General features: G+C 41.3%; 1 protein-coding gene across 1 annotated transcript in view; it reads left to right on the top strand.

The window, feature by feature from the left end:
- Positions 1 to 21,544, top strand: part of LOC139380827 (low-density lipoprotein receptor-related protein 1B-like) — a 485,305-nt gene that overhangs the window by 374,349 nt on the left and 89,412 nt on the right. Inside the window, exons 49-54 of the mRNA XM_071123916.1 lie at positions 208 to 330; positions 7,741 to 7,860; positions 8,789 to 8,917; positions 13,122 to 13,244; positions 13,470 to 13,610; positions 15,374 to 15,561. Of these exons, the coding sequence (XP_070980017.1) occupies positions 208 to 330; positions 7,741 to 7,860; positions 8,789 to 8,917; positions 13,122 to 13,244; positions 13,470 to 13,610; positions 15,374 to 15,561 (824 nt within the window). The remainder of the gene's footprint in view (positions 1 to 207; positions 331 to 7,740; positions 7,861 to 8,788; positions 8,918 to 13,121; positions 13,245 to 13,469; positions 13,611 to 15,373; positions 15,562 to 21,544) is intronic.

Genomic DNA, 21,544 nt, shown 5'->3' with positions numbered 1-21,544 from the left:
GCTAACCATGTGTATGTGACCAATCAAATTTGATTTGATTTGTCTACCTCTCAGCATAACATCTATGATTTGTCCTCTTTGAATAAACCTATTTTTCTCCCCCTGATTTGCTTTGGGGTCTGTGTTATTGAAGAGTAACATCAACTGCTAACACCACTGAATCACCTCTGAGATGACTCTTCCCTTCCGCTGTTTTCTCGGCCCTAGTTTCCCATGGGCAGAAGTGTGAAGAGGGCCACTTCGCCTGCCCCAGCGGTAACTGCATCTCCAGTGTGTGGCTGTGTGATGGACAGAAGGACTGTGAGGATGGGGCAGATGAGTTTCAGTGTGGTAAGGCTTTGCTATGTTGATAGCCCATTACATTACAAAGAGACTATTTATAAGATGGCTTGTCTGAATGACTTATAGACATCTATAGGAATCCAAAAATCCAGTGTATTTATATGGACAGAAAGACTGTGATTACTAGGCCGATGGGGTTCTGTACAGTACCATGTGGGTAGACACATTTTCATTGCATTACAGAATACCATTTATTAGTTGGCTTGTCTCATGGCTGGCCTGCTCATTAGGCAGGATTAAGCAGCTGCCTATGGTGGCAGATTGACAAAGGCAGAATTTTCTGAGCTAAACTGACCAAGACGCACCTCCAAAAGCAACACATAAAACCTCACATAATTCTGCCCAAAAACTATGACAATTTCTCTCAACCAGTGGCATGTGGGCGTTTTAGGTTAAGCAGTGCCCACTTTGTTAAAGGTAGGGGCTTGCTTATCCATTCCAAGCACGCCCCTCAAGGGTGTTGTTGGAGAGATGCAGCTCTGCAGTGCTCCACCAACATTCTGTCAAAAAGAAATACATCTAACATAAATCATGTAGCAGATATAGGATATGGTAGAAAGAGTGTGTGGTCTTTTCTGTAATCTACAGGTTGGAGATAAAATGTACGACAATGTAATGAGACAGACAATTTTTACGATCAAATAGCCTGACATAAATGGCACTAAATCAAATAAAAAATGCGCTGTCATGTTAACAAGCAACATTTCCTAAAAACAGGACAGGTCAAAATAAAATGGACAGTATTAAAGGGACCATCACAACTTGTCCAGGAGTTTCACGCCATTGTCATGATTAGTGGTTTCAAGTTTGTATCCGTCAATATTTGACAAGCTAGTCATAGTGAAAAAGAATATACCTCTACATTACCCGCTGTGTAAACACATTGCCAATTGTCTCGCGATAACTCCTTGGTAGCTGATATTCAGAGCTTAAATAGCCATATTAATTAGTCACAAGAATCAGGACTAATAAAACCAATGCAATGGCCTGTTTTACACACGGTGGGCCTACTACATTATAGTGGGCATTCATAAAATGTAATTGGAGGCCGACATGGTAGGCTACATCCCAGTAAGCACGAGCCAACGTATTTTGGACATAATTTTTTTGGGTCCTGCCCGGACCTCATTTTTTGGTGTTTTACAAATGGTAGGCTTACCACATAGATGGGCATTCATAATATTGTAATTCAGGCAACACTGTTTGCTACGCCTCAGTAAGCACGAACCAAAGCCTTTTGGACATGTTTTTTTGGTGCCGTTCCGGACCAGCCTTGATTTCAACATCCACAAACATTGTTTTTTGGTCCAGACCAAATCTGAACCAATCATAGACGTCTATGTTTCGTTCAGATTTTGTCCGGTCTGGATCAGCCTTTATTTGGCCCAAACATAGACGTAGAACACCTATAAATTGCTTATTTTGAACTTTCATTCAGAACCAAAACTGAGCTGCAAACATCCATAAAATAAGTATTTTCATCATCCGGAAAATAAGTATTTTCGATTTCATTCAGAACTGTCTGGAAAAGACGCCTTTTCAACATTCTGGAAATATGTATTTTAAACATTCAACGTCATTATTCTTACTGGGACTATTCTAGTTTTGCAGGGGCAGCATTCTTTGTTCTCACCTATGGCGGCAGAACGGCAAGGACCGGCCCTGGCCTGTCTGAATTATTTCTAGACAACCACAGGAAGACACAAATCCAGTGTTAGCAGTGACAAATCACTAATGATTGGAGTTAATTGTCTCTACTGGATATTGTATTGTTCATCCTCATTGTGTATTTAATTGCTTGCCAAGTTGTCTGCTAGCCTACTTATGTGTATAGAGCATATACCTCCAGCCCTGATATTTAAATAAAGCCACTTAAAAAGGACACAAGGGTGCTTTTTCTCTGGCTTTGAATTAGCATATTCTCCCCTTGTGTGTAACAGTTAATTAATTATCCATTAGTCATTGTGAATTGTTACCAGAGATGGAAACATGTGGTTTCACTGAGAAGTGGCTGACATATGAACGGATCACATGGAATGTTCTCCCACACTGACCTTTCACACGGAACCTTGCACATGGAACCCTCTCACCAGGGAAGACAAGAACACTTCTAGCCTACCTCTTTGATCCTTTCTAATGTGCGTGTTACTTACCATGACAAAGACTTTCCACCTAGATAGCTCAACCAAAATTGAGTCATGGTCTGGTAAATAGAATTTTCAATCAAACAGATGACTTATTTATGTATAACGTTTATGTTTCATTACTTTTGCTGTCAAAGTGGTGAAGAAGGATCTTCCAAGAGCGTTTGAGCGCCACTGAGGTGGTAATACTTATCCTGACCTGCATCACAGCTAGGCTTCAGATTAATAAATGCCCTGAACTACTGAGGAATTAATTAATTTAGACAGAATGGCCCACACAAATAAAACTGTCATATGTTATTAACTGTCTTGAAGAGTAAGATCATGTTTATTGAAGTGAAATAAATCACAGTAGATCGTCTAAATTAAGAGCAGAATGAGGTTTGGTAATCATGTTAACTGGGTGACTCAATTTCATCTCAAACAACATGATTCTGTGTACCATCAAATGACTGAAAAACACATTCCCATTCATTTAGCTAAGTGCTCCATTATTGTTTGAATTTATTTGAAATTGAAATAATGGTATTGCGAATTGCAAATGTACCGTAGCTCCTTTCAAAACTAAGCAGAAGGACGCTGCTGCTTAAATATCATTCAGTCTGTTAGATGTTTAGGACTGGCATTCTCAGGACAAATGGAAAATATTCCCATTTCACTGAGTTGATTACCATATAAAAAGCCAGAGCTATTGATAAACTGAAAGTAAAGGAAAAAGGTTAGAAGTAAATGTCATTATATCACTGGAAATCCAGAATCTCACAACTGATTAGATGAAATACTTGTCTGTCATCGTAAAATGTCTGATGATCTTTCCCTGTACAGTGAAATACCACTGAAGCCTAAGATATGAAATATTAGCATCTCTAGAATGAGCCTTTGTCGAGATATCTGAAAGAGACAGAGGCATTGGATCTAGGCCCCCAAGGCAGGGTGGTTCTTTGAATTTAAATTAATCCAGATATGAAGGTACATATGTGTTCCTGTCTGTGCGTAGGGCTGTTACGGTGACCATATTACTCACACACCGGAGGTCACAAGTCATGATGGCAGACAAATTCCATGTGGTAATTAGGCTTCTCCAAGCTCTGATGCTGCCGATGGTCAGGAGTAGCCTACCAAGCTTGCTAACTGCCTGGTCCTCAGCATTCTCTTGTCCCCCGATTTACTCTGACATAAATGCAAATGTAATCGAAAATCGAATCAAACACTTCATGAGAGCCCATGAGCTCATGTTGCACAACATTTCTCTAAGCTATGCAATTGGATGAGAAAACTGAATTTTAATGGGCTCTATTAAAAACAGGAGGATCCCATCAGTTTTCTATAGGTTAGGCCTAATATATTTATTTATGAAGTTTCCTAATATTAAGCACATTTTGTCTCTTTATAATAGGAGTATAGCCTACCTGGATGGCATACACATGAATCACGGGAATAGAGTCCTCCATTCGCTATTTAAGTGCACAGATGACATGCATTTTTTTCCCCCTGTCCCTGATTCGGGACAGGTGCGTGATTATGGTTCACTCTAAATCAAACATAATTTCCCAAATATATTATTTAGTATATGTAAAGATGAGTGTAAATCAAGAATAGTCTGATGGGTGACAATATTGGGCCTATCACTTGTGAATGATGCCCAGCTTGTGTGCAGTCAGGCAAGAAACAGCGCATGCCTTTTTTTGCAACTTTTTCAAATCATAGTCGCAAACCTCATGTAGCCTAGCCCTAAGCACTCACCGACCGGTAGCACTCACGTCTGTAACCATAAAGTGTTTTGAAAGGTTGGTCATGGCTCACATCAACACCATTATCCCAAAAACCCTAGACCCACTCCGATTTGCATACCGCCCCAACAGATCCACAAACGATGCAATCTCTATTGCACTCCACAGTGCCCTTTCACACCTGGAAAAAAGGAACATCTATGTGAGAATGCTATTAGTTGACTACAGCTCAGCGTTCAACACCATAGTGCACTCAAAGCTCATCACTAAGCTAAGCACCCTAGGACTGAACATCTCCCTCTGCAACTGGATCCTGAATTCACTGACGGGCTGCCCCCAGGTGGTAAGGGTAGGTAAAAACACATCCGCCACGCTGATCCTTAACACGGGGGCCCCTCAGGGGTGTGTGCTCAGTCCCCTCCTGTACTCCCTGTTCACTCATGACTGCACGGCCAGGCATGACTCTAACACCATCATTAAGTTTGCCATTGACACAACAGTGGTAGGCTTGATGACCAACAACAACGAAGCAGCGAGGCAGCAACCTCTACCTCAACGTGATCAAGACTAAGGAGATGATTGTGGACTACAGGAAAAGGAGGACCGAGCACGCCCACATTCTCATTGATGGGGCTGTGGTGCAGCAGGTTGAGAGTGTCCACATCACCAACAAACTATTGTGGCCCATGCACACCAAGACAGTCGTGAAGATGGCACGACAAACCTATTTCCCCCCAGGAGACTGAAAAGATTTGGCATGGGTCCTCAGAGGCTCAAAAGGTTCTGCAGCTGCACCATCGAGAGCATCTGGTTGCATCACTGCCTGGTATGGCAACTGCTCGGCCTCCGACCGCAAGGCACTACAGAGGGTAGTTTGTACGGCCCAGTACATTACCTGGGCTAAGTTCCTTGCAATCCAGGACCTCTGTACCAGGTGTTGTCAGAGGGAGGCCCTAAAAAATTGTCAAAGACTCCAGCGACCCTAGTCATAGACTGTTCTCTCTGCTACCGCACGGCAAGTGGTACCGGAGCACCATGTCTATGTCCAAGAGGCTTCTAAACAGCTTCTACCCTAAAGCCATAAGACTCCTGAACATCTAATCAAATGACTACCCAGACTACTTGCATTGCCCCTCCCCCCCTCTCTTTTACACTGCTGCTACTCTCTGTTGTTATCTATGCATAACTCACTTTAATAACTCTACCTACATGTATATATTACCTCAATTACCTCGACTAACCGGTGCCCCCGCACATTGACTCTGTACCGGTATCCGCTGTATATAGCCTCGGTATTGTTATTTTACTGCTGCTAATTAATTATTTGTGACTTTATTTCTTATTTTTTAGCTATTTTTCTTAAAACTGCATCGTTGGTTAAGGGCTTGTAACTTAGCATTTCACTGTTGTATTCGTTGCATTTGAAAAATAGAATTTGATTTGATTTATCGGTTTTGATACGGTTTGTATCACAGCTAAAGCAGACAAATAACTTCTTAAAATTAAGCGCATTAATCTGTTTTACAGCGGGAGTAGAGCATAACTTTGAGAATGGCATTTCCCGCTAATTGATTTCAATTTAGAATATTGCGCCAATAGTCTACTGTACTGCCGTGTGCACTTTGCTGTGCTTATTATGTGAAAAAATAGCCTAATAGTTGATCAACATTTTAAGCTAAACTTTCTGAACTGTTGCATCAGCATAATTGGTTTTAAGCAATGTTTTAATGCTTGTGGTTGTATTAATGTGGGATCTATAGCATCCCACAACTGTCCCAGACTATGTTTAGGATATTTATTTATATGCACAGAATAGAAGAGGTTAGCTTTTGTACTATGGGGGATAGTAGATAGACATAGGCTAATGCTTCTGCTGTCCGTTAGGGCTACTCATCTTTTTGGCTGATGGAAAGTAAATGTGAACAGTTCTTCCAACATCTTTAATATGCGCCTCGGAATTCAATATGGACGCGTGAAGTTGCGTCCTCGATATGTCTGTCTTCACTTGAAGCCTGTGAGTAGGACCCAATCATGTGACGGGCATTGGCTAATAAGAATTGGGAGAGATCTGAGAGAGCCATGTGAGTGAGAGGTGCTTCGGCCCACACAGCTGGGGGAAGGGAATTGTTATTATTATATTCAGCCCAAGGGCACAACGTCCACTGGCCGCACAAGGCATGGATTTTTTTAAGGGGCATTACAGACACACAAAGGAGATACCGCCGGGACATTCAAGGCATTATCAAGTGCTTGTTTAATTGTGAATGTGAAACTGATGAAGTGTGTGCAAAAAAAGCCTTTCATGCCACTTTTTTTCATTAGAGTCGCATCATGCAGCCTTAGAATGTATTAAAAATCTAAACATATAGCCCATTTGTATCACAACTGAAGTTGCATAATTACCTCTAAATTAAGCATACAGTATAGGAGGAACTGTTTCTTTGTTAATAACTACTCAACACAGAATATCCGCATATGAACACTCCCTCAAATCGTTTGAAGGAAATATCCTTTCTAGTCTCTTGAGCTATGTTCAATTGAATTCTTCATTCTTTAAAATAATATAAAATAATGCCATGTAATTCAAAGCAAATCTTGTCTGCTAAATGAGCGAGTGTAACCCACAGCCATAATGTATGACATGGCCAGATCATGGCCTAACTTAAGGACAACTCAGAGTATGATATTCTGTTCTTCTTCTACATTTTCTTCACATCATGTTTCTTTAGACCTGTTTGAAGTTAATCATGAATTTATTGTGATGGTGTAGGCTAAAATAAATGGATTTATTAGACTTTTTAAAATGTAGATGTTCCAAAGGTCTGCGTCAGTGGCTCGTAGGTTATGCGTGGAAGCCAGGAGATGCTAAATGTGTTTACGGACTTTAACGGTCAATTACTGTGAAACCGGCAGTGATTTGCTTGACAATCATCGGCTGACAAAATGTCATGACCGCCCCAGCTCTATCTGTGCATCTGTGATTATTTACAGTTCAACAATATAAGGCTTCTGTTGATTTTCAGCATGGAATGTAGTGGCCCTAAGAGGAAAAGCATATATGAATAGACGCCAGAAGTCAAGACCGGGCCTGTACCATGTACTGTGTAACATTTGCACTTGCCCATTCTTACTAGCACTGACTGCTAATTTCTGCTTTATTGAGAACACATTTTACTTACCATGACTGCAATGTGTGTTACTCTGCATAATTCCATTAAGTAAATCTCCAGCCTTTTGATTATTATTATTTTTTACCAGTCAGCTCCCCTTGGAACACTACGGAATTTTTATGTTAAAAACTGAAGAGGAGAAAACACCCACAAAATATTTTATTTGGCTCCAATTCCAGTCACCCACTCTGGAAATAGAAAATGGCTAAGGGGCAGATGGTAACCCAAACACTTGTGCTTTGATTAAAAATAACTGGGCGACTTCTACTACTACAGGGTATTGTTGTTTTTGTCCTGTTTTTCTTTCACTTACGTGTTTTGATTCATGGAATTATGAATGTGATTCTCCCCTAGACTCCTCTTGCCTGTGGAACCAGTTTGCCTGTTCTAAGAACAAATGCATCGCCAAGCAGTGGCTGTGTGATGGAGAGAACGACTGTGAGGACGGACTGGATGAGAGTGTGCAGATATGTGGTAAGTACCCAAGGTCATATAGCTATACTTTGGGTGAAGATTGCATGTATTTCAAACACACCAGTCTGAGACCATTCCCAGCTGGCATTACAACCTGATTACAACATTGTTTTGAGACCAGTTGGAGACGTTTTAGACTAGTTTCTAGACTATTGAAATGATAACACAGAAATTAAGTTAGAGACATATTGAAAATACTTTGATGGGTGGTGAGGCCAAGAGGCAGAGCAATTTCACCATGTAAATGAGATGTAACAATAATGAATTTGCCAATGAAAATAAATAATCATACAACAATAAATATAAAATGTTTGCCGAGAATATTGGTATAATTGGATTGTAATGGAAATGTCAAGGCAATATGAATGAAATAGCCTTAAGCTTTTTCCTTGCACTACGGCAATCAAAAGCAAGGAAGTGCATTTTAAACAGACAAGCATTATTGAGCAAATTGTACTTACCTTTATTGCCACAGTATGAGGCTTTGTATTGTCTCTGAGTCCACATAAAACGTAACAGATCTTGTACGATATAGGCCTCTGCTTGAATATACAGATTCATTTGACCCTGTTTGCTACAGCAGGAAAATAATCCTGCAGCAACTGGAAATGTGATTATTGTAATTAATGGACCTTTTTGTAGGGGTTGATAGATTTTTCGTAAGGGAAAATCAAGTCTGAACTGTCAAAGTGGAAATTACAAACTTCAGAAGCATTTTTAAAACTAAAACAGTTATACAAGTTTTACATATCCGGAAAGTTATCCTGCAACAGGGTGATCAAATTAAGATCCTAGATCTGTCAGTGGCAGGAATGGATATGATAATTTTTCCATCCTTTACGTTATTCATAGTTGTCTTAGGTTATAGTTCAGCTTAGCCCATTCTGCAGTTTGTTTGACCTGCCTCTTTCTCTCTATTGACTCTCAGGTTTGGTAACGTGTGCTCCAGGGTTATTCAGCTGCCCTGGGTCCTACGCCTGTGTCCCTAAACGCTGGCTCTGTGACGGGGAGAGAGACTGTCCTGATGGCAGCGACGAACTGTCTGCAGCTGGATGTGGTAAGTTTGCAATGAGCCTCCATATTAATGTTAAATAGTAAGGACTGTACTGTGGACTTGTCTGTGGCTCTATCTGCTGGTGTGATGTTGCGTCATCTACAGTGCATTCGGAAGGTATTCAGACCCCTTCAATTGATTGGACATAATTTGGAAAGGCACACACCTGTCTATATAAAGGTCCCACAGTTGACAGTGCATGTCAGAGCAAAAATCAAGCCATGAGATCGAAGGAATTGTCCGTAGAGCTCAGAGACAGGATTGTGTCGGAGCACAGATCTGGGGAAGGGTGCTAAAAAATGTCTGCAGCATTGAAGGTCCCCAAGAACACAGTGGCCTCCTTCATTCTTAAATGGAAGAGGTTTGGAACCACCAAGACTCTTCCTAGAGCTGGCCACAATTTGGGGAGAAGGGCCATGGTCTGGGAGGTGACCAAGAACTTGATGATCACTCTGACAGAGCTTCAGAGTTCATTTGTGGAGATGGGAGAACCTTCCAGAAGGACAACCATCTTTGCAGCACTCCACTAATCAGGGCTTTATGGTAGAGGGGTCAGATGGAAGCCACTCCTCAGTAAAAGGCACATGACAGCCCACTTGGAGTTTGCCAAAATGCAGCTAATGGACTATCAGACCATGAGAAATAAGATTCTCTGTTCTGATAAAACCAAGGTTGATCTCTTTGGACTGAATGCCACGCATCACGTCTGGAGGAAACCTGGCACAATCCCTTCGGTGAAGCATGGGGGTGGCAGCATCATGCTGTTTGGATGTTTTCAGTGGCAGGGACTGAGAGACGAGTCAGGATCGAGGGAAAGATGAACAAAGCAAAGTACAGAGAGATCCTTGATAAAAATCGTCTCCAGAGCGCTCAGGACCTTAGACTGGGGCGAAGGTTCACCTTCCAACAGGACAACGACTCTAAGCACATAGGCAAGACAATGCAGGAGTAGCTTCGAGACAACTCTCTGAATGTCCTTGAGTGGCCCAGCAAAAGCCCAGACTTGATCCCGATCAAACAGCTCTGGAGAGACCTGAAAAAAGCTGTGCAGCAACGCTCCCCATCCAACCTGGATGCTTGAGAGGATCTACAGAGAAGAATGGGATAAACTTCCCAAATACCAGAATGCCTAGCTTGTAGACTCATAACCAATGAAACTGAAGCCTATAGTGGATGCAAAATATGCTTCAACAGTAAAGGGTCTGAATAGTAATGTAAATGTTATATTTCAGTTTTTCTTTATATATTTTCTAAAGAACGTTATTATTGTCATCATGGGGTATTGTGTGTAGAATCTACACGAATGGTGATGTTGTGGATTCACTTGATACTTGCTAGCTTCTAGCCGAGTTTTCCACGGATGTTTTCTCTAAAACTACCGTGAGCAAGTAGTTAGTAGAAGAAGAAGATTGAATGAAGCTGCTATAGCGAGGCCCCTCTGTTGGCCTAAACAAGCACTAAAACAAGCACAACGCGATTGAGACGTCAACCGGTAGGCTCTGCTGCCCGGTCTTTCTTGCCAAGTAAAATATTTCACTTTGCGGTCTGTTTTTAATGCACAGTTAACTACAGGGACATTTCTGGGGACAGCTCCAGCCGGGGACAGGCCACCAAAAATGGGGACGTCTGTTTACCCTAGTAGATTGATGCGGGGAAAAAACAATTTAATCCATTTTAGAATAGGGCTGTAACGTAACAAAATGTGGAAAGGTAAACGGGTCTGAACACTTACCAAATTAACTGTTTGTCAATGTTAAAGGAACATTTCACCACTAGACACTATTTGGGATGTTTTTCCAGTCTCCCTCTAAAATGATGAGTTATGAAAAGTGTTTTGGACATAATTATTATTTATATTTTTGCGCTGGGAGAGTTCGACCAATGACGCCATCGGTTGAATGAGTATGCTGTCTGATCTAAAAATAAATAAATGGAGTAATGTTTTGTAGCAATTGTTGTGGCATTTGTGTTTCGTCAATTGCAATTGCGAGGATATATTGTTGTCCTTATTCAATAGAGCAATTGGACTCAACGATTCTCATATCTGCCACAAAATTGTAGGGTATCTAGATTGACTCATTTTCCATGGCTTTGTAAAGATTTCTGCCTGATCAGAACCCTACTTCCTTGTTCAATTATGTTCCCACCCTTGAAGGCTTTTCAAAATGGGGGCGGTACTAGTTTCTATAGAATCACGGGAGCTATGTTACTGTCTGTCTGAGATTGCTAAATAATTACGATGACTGCTTCTGATGATTCCTCTCACCAAGAAGAGCTGTACAAAGTTTTTGAAATTATTTTACATAGGGAAATACAGCCCTACATTTCAGCTGCAATAAACGGAAGAGGAATTGATACAGAGACAACAAGAACTGCGAGGCCGGCAAGCAGCGATGGGGAGCCACGGTCAGACTTCAACTCTATGCGGTGCTCTCCAGCCATCCCGATGGAAGAGGAATGCTTGTGCTGCAACTAATTCGATTGCCGACAGTTCTTACTGGAGAGGGTCAGTGCAGACCCTATGCATGGTGTGTGTGTGTGTGTGTGTGTGTGTGTGTGTGTGTGTGTGTGTGTGTGTGTGTGTGTGTGTGTGTGTCAGACCATCGAAGTTTTGCATATATGGATAGACGGGTGCTGGAGACGTTTTTCAAAACTTCCAAGCTCAACTGGCGGTGTCAGCCTAGACCAGCTGGACCAGGAGGACAAATGAGTCAATTGTTTTGCTGTCGGTAGCTAGCTAGCAATATAAGCTTTCGTGATTCGTATTCTTCAATGTAGCCACCCTTTGCCTTGATGACAGCTTTGCACACTCCTGGCATTTTCTTAACCAGCTTCATGGGACAGTCACCTGGAATGCATTTCACTTAACAGGTGTGCCTTGTTTAAAGTTAATTTGTGGAATGTCTTTCCTTCTTAATGCACACTCTTGGCATGCTCTCAACCAGCTTCATAGTTTTGATGTCTTCACAATTATTTCCAATGTAGAAAATTGTACAAACAAAGAAAAACCCTTGAATGAGTAGGTGTGTCCACCTTTGTGACTGGAACTGTATATTATAAGCATTAGTAGTATATTTTTCTGCTACTATATATATATGTCATAAATTGCCATAACTGTTCCTGCATACTGCTGTATAAACTCACCTTGATCTCCAGAGCAAATAAACATTGTATTGAATACAAGCCATGTCTACTTATTTGCTACATTGACCGAATAATCATATTTTTTATTGAAACATATTTACTTGCCAGCAAATGAAAGTTGAAATGATACACCAACTCCCTGCATCATTTGTTTAAACAGTAAGATTGTAGCTAGTTGCTTCCAAATACATTTCATGAATATTGTAGCTAGTTACAATGAATTGATCCAGGAGTTGAAGTCAACAACTCCATTGTACACTTGTAAAAAAATATTCTATTAAACCTTTTGTCAAACTCCATTATATACATGTGTACAAGAGCTAGCAATATCTATACCACAATTCAATTGTGAGCATATTAGGCATTCTATATTATACTACAACATCAGTCTAACTAAAGATGGATGTTGTGTTGGTTGAATGTTCCAGGCAGGTTCCTGAATGTTCTTCAGCTGGTGAACCTTGTCTTGTGTTGGGCAATGCCAGCTAGTCTTGCAGATGCACTCCATGACCTTAGCCCAGTGCAGTCTTTTCCTCTTCCGAGTCAGATGATGTTGCGCTTGTTCCCGGCTGAAAGATTTCATACAATGGGTCTACATGATCTGTACTACTTAAGCTGGTGTCGAGGTCATCATCATCGAAATCAGCAGCAGGATTAGTCTGTAGGAAACACATTAGTCAGGGATTGTGGTTTGCTTACAACCAGGAAACGTAAAAGGCCTGTTTCTACTGGTGAGATGCAGAAATGCTTGTACAGTATCGCGTGTAGTAAGGAAATTCAAGATTTTTATGGCACCTATTATATGTAAAGAAATATATAACACATATACAGTAAAAGAGCAGCAGTGGAATTTCGCTTTATTTGTTTTTGTAACACAAGTGTTAAAGACGCAATTCAAATTCCTGAAAAAGGCCTGGGGCCCCATCTGGGTGCACGTTTAGTTTTTTTCCCGAGCACTACACAGCCTGGGGGGGGGGGCAATGTTTGGGAAACCCTGCTCTAGAGTGCCATGATATTGTCAACTCCTAGTGTAACACTCCAACCATATTTCTCACCCCTCCAGCACCCAACAACACATGTGATGACAACTCCTTCCTTTGCCACAATGAAGCCTGCGTTCCCCAGCGTTTTGTCTGTGACCATGATGACGACTGTGGTGATGGATCTGACGAGTCACTTGAATGTGGCAAGTAGATTTGTTGCTTTGTCTTTTAATACCGCCCATAGAGTAATAACTAAGTTATAACATTATAATAAGTTATAACAGAGATTTAACTAATTAATACCTTACTGTAAGTTGGAAGTAGAATGACTTTTCAGTAATCTATCTGGGATCTGCGATGATGTGTTGGCCTGTGTAAGTGTCAGTTAGTGAGGCTGCAGCTCTCTCTTTGTTTTTCTGTATCTGCAGTGTACCGGCCCTGTGGACCTGAGGAGTTTCGCTGTGGGGATGGCCGCTGCCTGCTCAGTGCTCAATGGGAGTGTGACGGCTGCCCAGACTGTCCTGACCGATCTGACGAGCTGCCCCTGAACCTCAAATGCCTGGCCGCAGGTAGTGTAGTTTACTGCTGTTCAAATGCCTGGCCGCAGGAAGTGTAGTTTACTGCTGTTCAAAGGCATGGCCGCAGGTAGTGCAGTTTACTGCTGTTCAAATGCCTGGCCGCAGGTAGTGTAGTTTACTGCTGTATTGTAGTTTACCGCTGTACTGTACTCTGTGCTGTTAGTACCGTCTGGCCGTAGGTAGTATATTCTACTGCTGTTTGACTGGCCGCGGCTACTCTAGTCTACTGCTGTTTGACTGGCCGCGGGTACTCTAGTCTACTGCTGTTTGACTGGCCGCGGGTACTCTAGTCTACTGCTGTTTGACTGGTCGCGGGTACTCTAGTCTACTGCTGTTTGACTGGCCACAGGTACTCTAGTCTACTGCTGTTTGACTGGCCACGGGTACTCTAGTCTACTGCTGTTTGACTGGTCGCGGGTACTCTAGTCTACTGCTGTTTGACTGGCCACAGGTACTCTAGTCTACTGCTGTTTGACTGGCCACGGGTACTCTAGTCTACTGCTGTTTGACTGGTCGCGGGTACTCTAGTCTACTGCTGTTTGACTGGCCACGGGTACTCTAGTCTACTGCTGTTTGACTGGCCACAGGTACTCTAGTCTACTGCTGTTTGACTGGCCACGGGTTCTCTAGTCTACTGCTGTTTGGCTCTCTCTATTACTGTCAGCAGTCTACTATAAGAGAGGATAGAAACCACACAAAACAATGCTGGGTTGAATATGTAATATGGCATGGCCTATTGGGGACGTGGCTTTCAGATAGTTATTTAACCCGTCTGTGATAGTAAATGTCATTCTGCTTCATATGTTCTTTTGTGTTGTCAACACATGTTGAGCAAAGACACTTTTGTAGCTGTAATGAGTCTTACACAAAAGTATGAGTTTCTCAAGTGCCTGTGCATATCCCAATGTTGGGACTGTTACCACTTTGTCTAAATAATATAGCTATTAAGTGTATATGAATACAAACTTAACATGATGAACAGGAATGACATTTACTATTACGGATGGGCAAAAATAACTATTTGAAAGCCACACCCCCAATAGGCCATGCCACATGACATATTCTTATATAAAATGTATAACATTATTATTTAAATATTATATGACAAAGTGGTAACTCTCCCAACATTGGGACATGCACAGGCACTTGAGGAACTCATACTCTTGGGTATACCTCACTAAAGGTCAGAAGGTAGCCTATCGGTTAAGAGTTTTGGACCAGTAACCAAAACGTTGCTGGTTCAAATCCCCAAGCCAACTAGGTGAAAAGTCTGTCGACATACCCTTAAACAATGCACTTAATTCAAATTGCTTCTGTAGACCACTCTGGATAAGAGCATCAGCTAAGTGACTCAAATGTAAACATGTTAGTACTCAACAAACAGATAATACAACAGACAGATGAACCAGAATGACATTTACTCTTATGGGTGACCAACTCTCTGAAATCCATGCCTCTACTATGCCACCCCTAAAGTATTCTGCTCTGATCTGGTGAGTCTTAGATTGCAACCAAAATGAGTGGCCAAACTGGCTTTGTCTAAATAACCCAATGTGTATTCTGCAAATTATTTACCAAAATTGGTTTGTTTTTCACCCAGAATTTTTTTGAGTGCGAAGATATAAAGACAGTAAGAGTAAAACTTTCAGAATATCATCAATCTAAATGAATCTCATTTACCAAGATACAGTTTAAATGATTACTATTGTAAATGCTTTTTGACTCACCATTGACAGTTATAAATTACCTTCCAGGGAGTCTGTGCAATGGTTCCTTCTTCATGTGTTCCAATGGACGCTGCATCTCTGAAGGGATTCTGTGTGACAAGAAAGACGACTGTGGAGACCGGTCCGATGAGAAGAACTGCAACGTGAACGAGTGTCTTAATCGCAGAGTCAGTGACTGTACACAGGACTGTCAGGATCTTCCTGTTGGATACAAGGTAGGAATGACCACAGACTTAAACAGGCCTTGATGCGTAGCTTGGACAACTGCACATGTATCATATATTCAGAATCATAATCAAGGTTAGGCTGTCTTTCCTAGGGTTTTATGAATTCTAGATATCCCGTCTTTATTTCAGCCAGAGACAGATTTGTAATTGGACAGACATCACCCACTGGAAGGCTTACAGATATTACCAATAATAATATAGCCAGAGCAATAGAAATGTTTCAAATATGTACATGCAGAATCTGACTTTAATCAAGTTAACCTAGTTTTTTTCTGAATGTTTTGTATTAAGAAGCCTATAACACGGACCTAGTAAAGTGCCAACATTATTATCTCAGTGTGCATGATTCAAATGATTATGTCGTGCCTGAGGCTATATTAGGCTTTCCCACACAAGATAGGAAGACAAAGTTGTACACACAGTACAGTAGGATCCTATCATCATTAGGGCCGGTACGATACCAGCATCGCCGGGACGATACCAGCATCGCGGTACTCGTTAGTATCGTGGCAAGGAAACGACTTTAACTTCTTTATAAAAACAGCCCTGATGTTGGATACAAACATATAATGTTGTCATCTAGAGTAACATTTATTTATTTTCCAAGCTATATTTGGACAGGAAAAGGCACAATGTTTGCTCACCATGAAAAATTTGTAGTTTTAGTAGACAAGTTTAAAAGATTGATGTTTTGTCCTACTTAACAATGCTATAGCACACAATATTTGACATACAGCAGGATTTTAAAGGACCAAAGAGCTTGGTCTGCTTCTTGTTTTTAAAGGAAAAAAATATTGCGATACTGGTATTGTCCGTGCCCTTATCATCATCTTGAACACAAACCTATGCTATGGATACAAGCGATGAAAGATGAGAAAATAGTTTTGAGAGGCTTCCGTGCCATCCGTTTGTTTGCTGGGATCCTTGGCGACAGGCAGGCAGGCTCCAGAGAGAGAGAATGCGTCACAAATGGTATTATTCCCTATATTTGAAACAAAGGATAATGTACAACAAAACATTAGTCGCAGATGTGAAAAGTGATGCGTTGCAGCTGATTTAGCTAACAGCTCATTTACATCTGCAAGTTACATCTGCAGTCAACATTATTCTGACAGTTATATAGTGCACTACTTTTGACCACAGTCCTATGGGCCCTATATAGGGAATAGGTTGCCATCTGAGATGCAACCAGAGAGAAGGACAGTTCTGCTGAGTGTTCAGCGGGGTGACTGTGCTAGTCTGCTGTCTGGCCTGAATCCAGGGCACGGCCACCTACCAAGGTGACCTCGCGGCCATCAGAGATATCAGAATAACACATCCTGACCTTCACTCTGGGCTTTCCCTCCTGCTCCTGTCCTACCCCATGCTCTCTGCATCACAAAGTGACCAAGAAGGACAGACTAAAACAGTCTTCCCTGGCCTGGCTGTCTAGATACTAAAGCAGAGCAGAGCTGTATGACCAGAGAGCACATCAATGAAGACCCCTAGTAGCTAGCTCATCCATCTCTAGGCCGGAACAGATAGATCAGCAGAAAGGCCCTCAAGGTTGGGAATTCTGGATCAGAGAGGCTTAAAGCAGGGGCCAGTAACAGCTGATATAAGCATTTTGAGTTATTTTGGGCTGGAGTTGCTGAACGGCACCAATTTTATTTTAAAAAATTGTTAGCTCTTGAGCTATGACATTTATGTCATCATACTTATTCCGCTCTGTTTTTATTGGTCTTGTGTGTAACTTTGTGAATAGATCTACTGGCACATTGAGGAGCTACACAGCAAATTATCCAGTATTACATTAAATCAACACTGAAAGAGTGGGACCATATACACACTGAAATGAGTGTCAAATTAACACACTGCTTAGTGTAATACCTTGTATTAAAATATAAAATATTTCCCAGAATGCCTTGCCTTTTGAGTGAATCATAGAGTTATCACCCATTATTGTATTTGTTATTGACAGAGACATTGCTGTTGCATTGCCAGCAGCATACCATTCTGTGTCCCACTGCTGGCTTGCTTCTGAAGCTAAGCAGGGTTGTCCTGATCAGTCCCTAGATGGGAGACCAGATGCTCCTGGAAGTGATGTTGGAGGGCCAGTAAGAGGCACTCTTTGCTCTGGTCTAAAATAATATCACGATGCCCCAGGGAAGTGATTAAGGACATTGGCCTGTATAGGGTACTGTCTTTTGGATGGGATGTTAAACAGGTGCCCTGACTCTCTATGGTCACTAAAGAGCCAATGGCACTTATCGTAAGAGTAGGGATGTTAACCCTGGTGTCCTGGCCTTCATACCATCATGGTCACCTAATCATCCCCATCATCCCTAATTGGCTCATTCATCCCACGTCTTCTTCCGTGTAACTATTCCTCAGTTCGTTGCTTTAAATTAGAATGTGTTCAGTCAATTTACCTGGTAAAATAAGGGTTAAGTAAAACTAAACAAATAATTGCATTCATCCATTTTCAGTCCTATGGACTTCCCCAAGTGAGATCCTAAGTGAATATGTTATCATAAAATGTTTATTTTATTTAACACAATGCCAGGGCCGAGTCTGCAGGTTTTCGATCCGGGTTTTCGCTTCCTTGTACTTGATTCATAAGTTGAGGTCACTAATTATAAATGAACTCCCCTCACCTGATTTTCTAGGTATTCATTGAAAGGGAAAAAACCCCAGCAAATACTAGGCTCTACATTGAATGAGTTTGACACCCCTGTCATACGCATTTCATAAGGTCTCATTTTGAGGGCCTAGTTTTACCCTACAGAGGTCTGAAACAAATTGTATTTTTATTTTACCTTTATGTAACTAGGCAAGTCAGTTAAGAACAAATTCTTATTTTCAGTTAACTGCCTTGTTCAGGGGCAGAACAACAGATTTTTACCTTTTTGGCTCTGGGATTCGATCTTGCAAACTTTCGGTTACAAGTCCGATGCTCTAACCGCTAGGCTACCAAAACCACTAATCGAATCAATGTGATACTAAAACCACACCCATCATTATCATATTTCCCAACATTGTTTATTGCAAGTTGAGTTTTATAATTGTTAAATAAATATGTTTGTGCATGTAAATGGTATAATAATAATCCATTTATAAATGACAATCCAAAAATAAATTACAAACATTTTCTAAACCAATCCAATATGTTTCTATGACTTTTTTCACCCATTACTGAAATGGTTGTTCCAGTTTTGATGCTTTAGTGAGTCTCAAATCTTAGTCTTCCCAACCATGTAAGTCATTCTGAATGCAGGATGAGGTGATAGAACATTCAAAATATTTGTACAAGCTAAATTCCAATTGGAACTATGAATCACTTTGCAAGCCTGCACAATGTGACTTGCAGACCTGATGTGGCCTGTAGACCTTGAGTTCCATGGCAACTGTATTATACCCTTACAAAAAAAGGTTTGATTACAGCTGAGTCGTTGTGGGTAGGTCTCTAAGAGCCTTTGCACGCCTGTATTGTACAATATTTTCCCATTATTCTTTTTACACTTTTCAAGCTGGTTGTTGATCATTGCTAGAAATCAATTTTCAAGTCTTGCCATAGATTAAGCCTATTTAAGTCAAAACTGTAACTAGGCCACCCAGGGACATTCAATATCATCTTGGTAAGCAACTCCAGTGTATATTTGGCCTATATTTGGTGAAATCATCTCCCAGTGTCTGTTGGAATGAAGACTGAACCAGGTTTTCCTCTAGGATTTTGCATGTGCTTAGCTGTATTCTTTTTCTTTTCATCATAAAAAACACCCCAGTCCTTGCCGATGACAAGCATACTCATAACATTATTCAGCCACCACTACGCTTGAAAATATAAAGAGTGGTACTCAGTGATATGTTGTGTTGGATTTGCCCCAAACATAACCATTTTTATTCAGGACAAGTGTTAGTTTCTTTACCACATTCTTTGCAGTATTACTTAAGTGCCTTGTTCTAAACAGGTAGTGGTGTGTATTCATGGATGCCAAGGGAAGCCAGGCTTCCCCAAATATTTGACCAATAACATTTTTTAAGTTATAAAATAATTTCTCTTTCGTCTCTGAGTTTGAGTTGATTTATTTTTATTTTTACAGGGACAGTACACATTACTCAACGTTTCAGTGAAAGTGTCGCTTTTAGCCAGCCGGCTAATTTTCAACCTCAGTCTCTGGGCAGGTTATTAAAGAGAATTGGGCCAGTAACCAAAAGGTTGCTAGATCGAATCCCTGAGCTGACAAGATAAAAATCTGTTGTTCTGCCCCTGAACAAGGTAGTTAACCCACTGTTCCTAGGCTGTCATTGTAAATAAGAATTTGTTCTTAACTGACTTGCCTAGTTAAATAAAGGTAAAATAAAATAATTGATTGAATATGTCCGTAAACACACCAGCCAGCTGGTCTGCACATGCTTGGAGGACGCGTCTAGGGATGCCGTCTGGGCCGGCAGCCTTGCGAGGGTTAACATGTTGAAATGTTTAACTCACGTTGACTGCGTTGAAGGAGAGCCCGCAGGTTTTGGTAGCGGGCCATGTCAGTGGCACTGTATTGCACTCAAAGTGAGCAAAGAAGCTGTTTAGTTTGTCTGGGAACAAGACATCATGGTCCACGACGGGGCTTCTTTTTGTAATCTGTGATTGACTGTAGACCCTGCCACATACCTCTCGTGTCTGAGCCGTTGAATTGCGACTCTACTTTGTCTCTTTACTGACGCTTCGCTTGTTTGATTGGCTTGCGGAGGGAATGGCTACACTGTTTATATTCGGTCGTGTTTCCGGTTGCCTTGCCATGATTAAAAGCAGTGGTTTGCGCTTTCAGTTTTGCGCAAATGCTGCCATCAATGCACAGTTTCTGGTTGGGTAAGATTTTAATAGTCACCGTGGGTTCAACATCACCAATGCACTTGCTAATAAACTCCTCACTGTATCAGCGTATACATCAATGTTGTTGCCATCCGGAACATATCCCAGTCCACGTGATCGAAGCAGTCTTGAAGCGTGGAATCAGATTGGTCAGACCAGCTTTGAACAGACCTGAGTATGGGCGTTTGTTGTTTTAGTTTCTGTCTATAAGCTGGGAGCAACAAAATGGAGTCGGAGTTGCAATGTACTGGAGATAAATGCATAAGAAATCATCCAAGTGAAGATAGCAGCGACCCCCAGTCTCTCAGTATGTGTAGCCAAAGTATTTGATGCTGTCTGGAACAAAAGAGTATGACATGTTGCCACCTTGGCATTTGATTGATTGATGCCAGCAAGCATTTGGCCTACCTTGATAAACAAATTATAAATTATTACAAATTATTATTATTGGACCATGCTGGTCATTTATGAACATTTGAACATCTTGGCCATGTTCTGTTATAATCTCCACCCGTCACAGCCAGAAGAGGACTGGCCACCCCACATAGCCTGGTTCCTCTCTAGGTTTCTTCCTAGGTTTTGGCCTTTCTAGGGAGATTTTCCTAGCCACCGTGCTTCTACACCTGCATTGCTTGCTGTTTGGGGTTTTAGGCTGGGTTTCTGTACAGCACTTTGAGATATCAGCTGATGTATGAAGGGCTATATAAATGAATTTGATTTCATACAATTATTTGCCAATCAGACCTTTGCTGGCATGTCTTGTGGGGTATGCATGAGCTGTATGCTAGTAGCTTGAATAGACACCTCTGCATGTCAACACTTCTTACAAAAACAAGTAGTGATGAAATCAATCTCTCCTCTACATACATGTTAGCTGTCCATGTACATTTATGGGCCAGCCTTGCTGCCCTGTTCTGAGCCAATAATGTCAAAAGCCGCACCAAGTCCAACAAAACAGCTCACACAATCTTCCTATCATCAATTTTCCATTTATGTAAGTGCCATGCTTGTTGAATGTCCTTCCCTATAAGTGTGCTGAAAGTCTGTTGTCAATTTGTTAACAGTAAAATAGCATTGTATCTGGTCAAACACAATTTATGGTTAGCAATTTGAAACGGTAAAGGG

The sequence above is a fragment of the Oncorhynchus clarkii genome, chromosome 22 (assembly GCF_045791955.1).
Source record: "Oncorhynchus clarkii lewisi isolate Uvic-CL-2024 chromosome 22, UVic_Ocla_1.0, whole genome shotgun sequence".
NCBI lineage: Eukaryota > Metazoa > Chordata > Actinopteri > Salmoniformes > Salmonidae > Oncorhynchus > Oncorhynchus clarkii.
The sequence above is the reverse complement of the archived record's forward strand: the minus strand, read 5'-3'. Positions and strand labels throughout refer to the sequence as shown.